The sequence below is a fragment of the Gossypium arboreum genome, chromosome 8, assembly GCF_025698485.1.
Source record: "Gossypium arboreum isolate Shixiya-1 chromosome 8, ASM2569848v2, whole genome shotgun sequence".
NCBI classification, from domain to species: Eukaryota; Viridiplantae; Streptophyta; class Magnoliopsida; order Malvales; family Malvaceae; genus Gossypium; species Gossypium arboreum.
Genome location: NC_069077.1, coordinates 14,372,847 through 14,378,921, shown reverse-complemented (window position 1 = coordinate 14,378,921; position 6,075 = coordinate 14,372,847). Strand labels below are relative to the sequence as shown.

The 6,075-nt window shown below is 32.7% G+C and overlaps 1 protein-coding gene across 4 annotated transcripts; it reads left to right on the top strand.

Moving 5' to 3' along the window:
• Positions 1 to 342: 342 nt before the first annotated feature.
• LOC108469005 (vesicle-associated protein 2-1-like) lies at positions 343 to 3,525 on the top strand. Of its 4 annotated transcripts, none has more exons than XM_017769883.2 (8): positions 343 to 774; positions 977 to 1,067; positions 1,505 to 1,575; positions 1,679 to 1,760; positions 1,885 to 2,000; positions 2,107 to 2,238; positions 2,829 to 2,897; positions 3,093 to 3,525. In XM_017769883.2, exons 2-8 carry the CDS (start codon positions 1,007 to 1,009, stop codon positions 3,303 to 3,305), a joined length of 744 nt encoding a protein of 247 aa, XP_017625372.1. In that variant the 5' UTR covers positions 343 to 774; positions 977 to 1,006; the 3' UTR covers positions 3,306 to 3,525. The 4 variants fall into 4 exon arrangements, with proteins under 4 accessions (XP_017625372.1, XP_017625373.1, XP_017625371.1 ...); XM_017769884.2 differs by having other exon boundaries at positions 343 to 784; XM_017769882.2 differs by having other exon boundaries at positions 369 to 774; positions 968 to 1,067.
• Positions 3,526 to 6,075: the final 2,550 nt, after the last annotated feature.

Here is a 6,075-nt window from a genome sequence, read left to right as displayed (position 1 = left end):
TTAGTAATGGGCTTGTCTATATAGCCAGATGTCTATTTCAAGGAAAACGTGGTCAGTATATGCATGATATTCTTTTAAACTGGAAATTGAATAATATATAATAATAAAAAAAATTCATTTAGTTTTCTGACTTTATTGTTTTGTTTTCATATTGCAGGTTGGATGGTATTGGTTTAATATTACCTTGTAATGCTGAAATTATGACTTTGACTTAAAATTCTGTACTTATGCTGAAATTTTTGTAAGGATTAACGATGATATTTGTTGCCAATGCACACTTTCGATAATTAAATAGGTCCTACCATTGATCCTCGTCCACAAGTTTTATTTTAAAAACTAAAATATGTGTTTCCTTAATTATATTTTGTATTTAATTAATCTTCTGTTAAAGTTTTCATGAGACATCCCAAAATTCATAGCTGATTAATTTCTTTGATTTTCCTTTAGGCTTAATGACACGTAAGAGGTAACATTTGATGGAGTGCCCCGTCAATGAATCCCACGTCCAGGCTGTTACAACAGAACCGGGCTTTATCACCCTCTTACTTCCACACCTGTCACCCATCTCTTCTTCTTTCCTTGTTTTTCTATCCATCTCGTGGAAACCGCAGTCTGGCATTCTCAGGGTGCACCAAAGCTCCTAACAAAATTAAAATTTATTCCAACTTCCGAGCTTGGTGGCGGCTAAACCGTTGATTTCGTTTACCACTTACCCAAAAGGCAAAAGAAGAAACCTCGGATTTTAGACCGAGCCAGTTGCAGTTTGCACCACATGTTAGTTCCGGTGATTAATATTAACTTAAATTTCTCTCTCTTGAAAAATAAAACAAAAGTAGAAACACTTTTTTTTGGATCATTGGGTTTTCAATGTTTTTGGGTTTGATTTATTTTTTCCCCTTTGGTTTTGAAAGATTGTTGTGGGTGGCTTTGATTGATTATTTTTCTTCTTTGTTTTCCTTTCTGTAAGAGAGTGAAGATCATCTAGGTGTTGGCGGTGGACCCAGTCATGACTGCTGACGGGAGTAATCCATTGATCTCTGTTCAACCCAATGCCCTCAAGTTCGTTTGTAAGTTCCACCTTATCTCTGTTTTCACTCCTATGCATGCATGTAATGCATACATTCATGATTCAATTCCAAGGTTATGTGATCAACTTGTACATGGGATTGGAGATGACTGTTCCTTTGATAAGTTTATGGAATTAGATTATGAAGACTCTAGTGACTGATATGTTTTTTTGGATGCTAGCACATACCCATTCAGCATCCTCCCCCAATCAGAGGCAATGCCAATATAATTTGTGAAGCTTGACATAGTGTTCTTTACAATATGCCAGTTTTATCTTTGTATCAATTCTTCAATGTGTAGCTAGTTTATGTTTTGCTCTTAGATGCTGGTTTCTTTGAAATGCTAAATGTCAATGTGATCTTTGTCTTCAGCATATGGTTATTCTGGAAATTTTTTGAGGAACAAATTTTTAAGCTTAGTTAACCTATGTTTTCAGTTGAGCTTGAAAAACCAAGCTTTTGTGATCTTAAAGTGGTGAACAACACAGAACACCATGTGGCCTTTAAGGTATTCACGGTTTCGGTTGGTATATCGTTATGTGTATTCTTGGTCCATTTTGAGATTGTTTATGTTTGTATGATTTAATGTTCCCAACTTGTACTCATTTTAGGTTAAAACGACTTCGCCTAAGAAGTACTTTGTGCGACCAAACACTGGTGTTGTACAGCCTTGGGATTCATCTGTTATCAGAGGTATTACTTAACCATCTTGTAAAATGAGAATTTAACGATCTGCTTCCGTCCATTGCTTTTCTTAGTTAGTTTGTTGGGATTCTTATATATATGATACTGGTTTTCTTATATGCATGAATATCAGTCACTCTGCAAGCTCCAAGGGAATATCCTCCAGATATGCAATGCAAAGACAAATTTCTGCTACAGAGTACTGTAGTGCCTCCAAATACTGATGTGGATGACCTGCCATCCGATACTGTAAGAAGTCGGACATCGAGAATAATGGTTTTAGTTTGACTACATTTATTATAATGCTCAAAAGTAAATATGATCTTTGGAATGCCATCCTTGTCTTTGCATTCAGTTTAATAAGGAAAGTACTAAGGAGATACAGGAGTGCAAGCTTAAAGTTTTCTATGTAACTCCTTCCTCTCGTGGAAATTCTGAAGATGAAGGATTCAAGAGCTACTCAGATCAAGCCCCTGATTCAAACTCTGTGAGTCTAGTCATTGTTCTGCTTAAATTCACAAGACCTGTACATATGCGCATTGAGGTTTTGCGTTGAAATCAGTATTGATATAAGTGACTCAAAGCTCTTTCGTTTTTAATGCTTTTGTCATGTTAAGTATGTTCAAAGCCTGGTTTTGTTTGTATAATATTATGCTTTCTAGTTTCTTATATAATAATATCACTCATCTGCCTTGTGACGGAAGGGAAAAATATGCATGCACTAAAGCTTTTGAATTTTGATAAGTTAATCCGGAATTTGCTGTTTGACTGAAGTAGGCAGATGTTTTCTGATTTATGCATGCTCATAATTCCAGTTCCTTGGTTGCAGCAACGTCTTCCCTATGACCTGCTTACAATGGGATTAAGGACCCTTGTTCTTTTTCATTTCCTCTAAGCAAAGCTAGCTATTGCAAATCATCATATTGTCTTGCATTTGCGTAATTCGTTGTTATATGCTTGCCATTTTGCATTCTATTTAATTGGTTTTTTCTCCAATGAAGGCAACTTGAAAAATGAAAACCCAGAATCTGATATTTATGTTCATTTTTACATATCCATTCTGCACTCGTGAACCAGGCTGTGCAGCAGCTGAAGGATGAAAGAGATGCAGCAGTTCGGCAAACACTGCAGCTGCAACAGGAACTGGTATGTTTTTACTTCGGGCTTGCCGATGGGAACCGGTAAAACATTGTCATCCATCTGAAAATCATCTCCAAGTTAACCCATAAACCTTTAACTTCCTAAACCGAGCCCAAGAAAGAATGCTTGATTCTTGTTTATGTTGTGAAGTACAACAGCATTAGTAACTCATGTAAACACACTGTGTAATGGTGAAAACAGGATTTTCTGAAGAGACGGAGACATCGAAGGAATGACACGGGATTCTCCTTAAAGTTTGCGTTGATTGTGGGACTGATAGGGATAATGGTTGGGCTGCTGTTGAATTTTTCATTTTCATCATCGTTGTCATCACCGGCAGCAGTACCAACTGTAGCGACAACTACATCACCTGTAGAGCCATCTACTACAGAAGGAATAGAGACGCCCCTTTAAAAGAAATGTGGTAACCAGTCATTTTGTCTACTTGGTTGTATAATGCTGAATGTTACTGTTGGATGAAGAGGAGTGTGCTAACTTCCTTTCCTTTTTCCTTTTCTGTGTATTTTGATCTTTGCCATCATCATTATTATTATATTATGTTTATTTTTTGATTAATTTATTTTATGTACTTTCATTCAATTTATAAGTTAATATGTTATTTTTCAGTAAAGAATAGTTAGTTTCGTATTTTTAGTGGGTTACCCAGTTCAATTTGTTGAAGGATAGTTGCAGTGCTGGTATGCTATTGTAAGCGCGACATGGGTTTAGTTTAACACAAACTCAAATTTGATACACCATAAAGTAAGAGACTGAACTGTAGAAAAAAAAAAGGGAAAGGAGGGCTTTCAGGGGAGAAGCTAGAATAATTTTTAAAAAATTAAATTAAATTTTTATAATTTTAAAGGAGTTAATGTTTAATTTTACCTTTATTAATTTAAAATTTAAAAAAATTTAAAGAGTCTACATGACAATTTTTCATTTTAGGGGGACTAGGCCCATGCCAGCCACTAGAATCGACTTTGAGGGCATCCACTAGAATCGACTTTGAGGGCATTTGATTAATGCAGGTAGTGAGAATGGAGAAAATCATATAGTATAGATTTTAATAGTCCAGTGATTTAAATGAAAATTTTAAATAATTTAATGATCAAATTGTAATTTTTTCGTTAAGTGACCAAAATAAAAATTTAATTACTAATTATATAATTAACTCTAATTATTATTATATTTTAACAGGTTGAAATCGGATTTTAATATAAAAATATTTACCTAAGAAACTTATAAATTGAATCTAATTTTGTAATCGGAGAATTTTAAATAAAGTTAATAAAAGAAGTTAATCATCAAACAGTAAATAAATGTAAGTTCCACAACATATATTCAGTAATGGACAACTACTGCTACTGCTAGTTTCCATCTTTAAAGGGATATATGCACAGCAGGACATGATTGCCTTGACACAGTTTATTATTATTATTATTCACATTTCAATTTGCAATTAATGTCTTATTGAGTATTTCCTCTTCTTACATTACATGAACCCAACTACTTATGTTCCATGCTAATTCCTGTCTCTTACCATTATGTATTTGTGGGATCTGCCTTTAACTGTATTGAAGGCAACCTTTTCTATTCTTTTCCCTTTTCCAGCAAAGTTTCCCCCTGTTTTCTTGCTTCTCCATGCTCCTTCAAGTTTTAATCATAAAATATGCTCCAAATCCATCTGTTATTTCTATTTTTATTTCAAAAAATTTAATCAATTTACTTTTAGGATTTAAAATATAATTTCAATTGTAAAAGTACAACATGAATTTTTTATTATATAATTGTTAAGTGAGTATTTATTATTATTATTTTAAATTGCCATGTCAAAAATTTAATAGAAGAATTTTAACAAATTCTTTTAAAATAAGAATTAAATTCTTTTAAAAATAAAAATAGAACTAAATTATATTACAAGTAACTTAAAATATTTGTTTGGAATGAGAAATGATAAAATAAAATTGTTGACACACAAAAAAAATGTATAATATATATTTACTAAACCAAAAATATGTATATTTATCATTTTTAAGGAATGTATATTTACCTTTTAGACTAAATACCAAAAAGGTCGTTTTTAAATTACGAAAATAGGTCGATTTTTTGAAAAATTACAGGAATGTGTCATTTTTGATAAAAACGCTTTTAGTTGGAGTCGTTTTTACGAAAAACTCAAAAAAATGCTTCCAGCTAGAAACACTTTTTCCCGTGTTTTTATTAGGGTTTTCTAGTTGTTTAGGGTTTTTAAGGTTTATTAATTAGGTTAGGGTTTTATTATTACGGTTTTAAATTGATAAAAAATTTAATAATTGAATTTGATATTTAAAATATTTGTATTTACACCAATTGTATAATATTTTTTATTAAAATTGAAACTCAGAGTACTGAAAAATATTTTTGATGAGATGAGTTCTGAAAAAATATCTTTGACGAGATGAGCTCTGAAAAATATCTTGGGAATCTCAAGATATCTGAAACGTTTCTGAAAAAAAGCCCTAGATAGTGGGGATTGAAATTTGTAGAGAAAAAACACTCTAAGCAGAATGCACTGTCAGCAAAAGTATTGAAAATACTTTCAGCTGAACACTCTTTTCAATACTGCTACTGACAGTGCGTCCTGTTTGGAGCGTTTTTTCTCTACAAATTTCAACCCCCACTATCTGGGGCATTATCTTAGAAACTTCTTTTTTTTGTTATCCATTAGGCTATAAATGTAACATATTTTGACTTTTGGTGGCATAAACCGGGGAAATAAAATTTAAGTTCAAAAGAATAAAAGTTCGCAGGAAAGACATAAGTTGGAACAATGATATTATTTGTATAAAAAGTAAGCATAAACATTGATTTTTCGTGTTAATATTTATTTGAAGCATTATATTTTTTGCATAATATTTTTTGTTTTGAACTTCTCTCGACATATAATTTGGTTAAAAAGGAGTGGACGGATTAATGCTATTATTGATTACAACGGTGAGGTCCGTGACACCAAGAACGATGTGGTTTTTTTATCGGAGAACATAGCGCGGCTGACTTTTAACCATAACTTCGGAAAAGAATTAGGCGAAAAATCATCAAATCCAGCCAGATGAGAGTATCGTATATTAAGTATCAATTTTGTGCTTTAGTCGATCCCGTGAGATATTACGCTTTCAATATCAAAGATGTTTGGGGCTTGGAAGCA

What these genes read in the sequence shown, in the direction of transcription:
- LOC108469005 (XM_017769883.2), top strand. Translation starts at nt 1,007, where the DNA reads ATGACTGCTGACGGGAGTAATCCATTGATCTCTGTTCAACCCAATGCC. An exon ending in GGATTCATCTGTTATCAGAG is followed by an intron (nt 1,761 to 1,884) that starts GTATTACTTAAC and finishes CATGAATATCAG; the next exon opens with TCACTCTGCAAGCTCCAAGG. An exon ending in TGCAGCTGCAACAGGAACTG is followed by an intron (nt 2,898 to 3,092) that starts GTATGTTTTTAC and finishes TGGTGAAAACAG; the next exon opens with GATTTTCTGAAGAGACGGAG.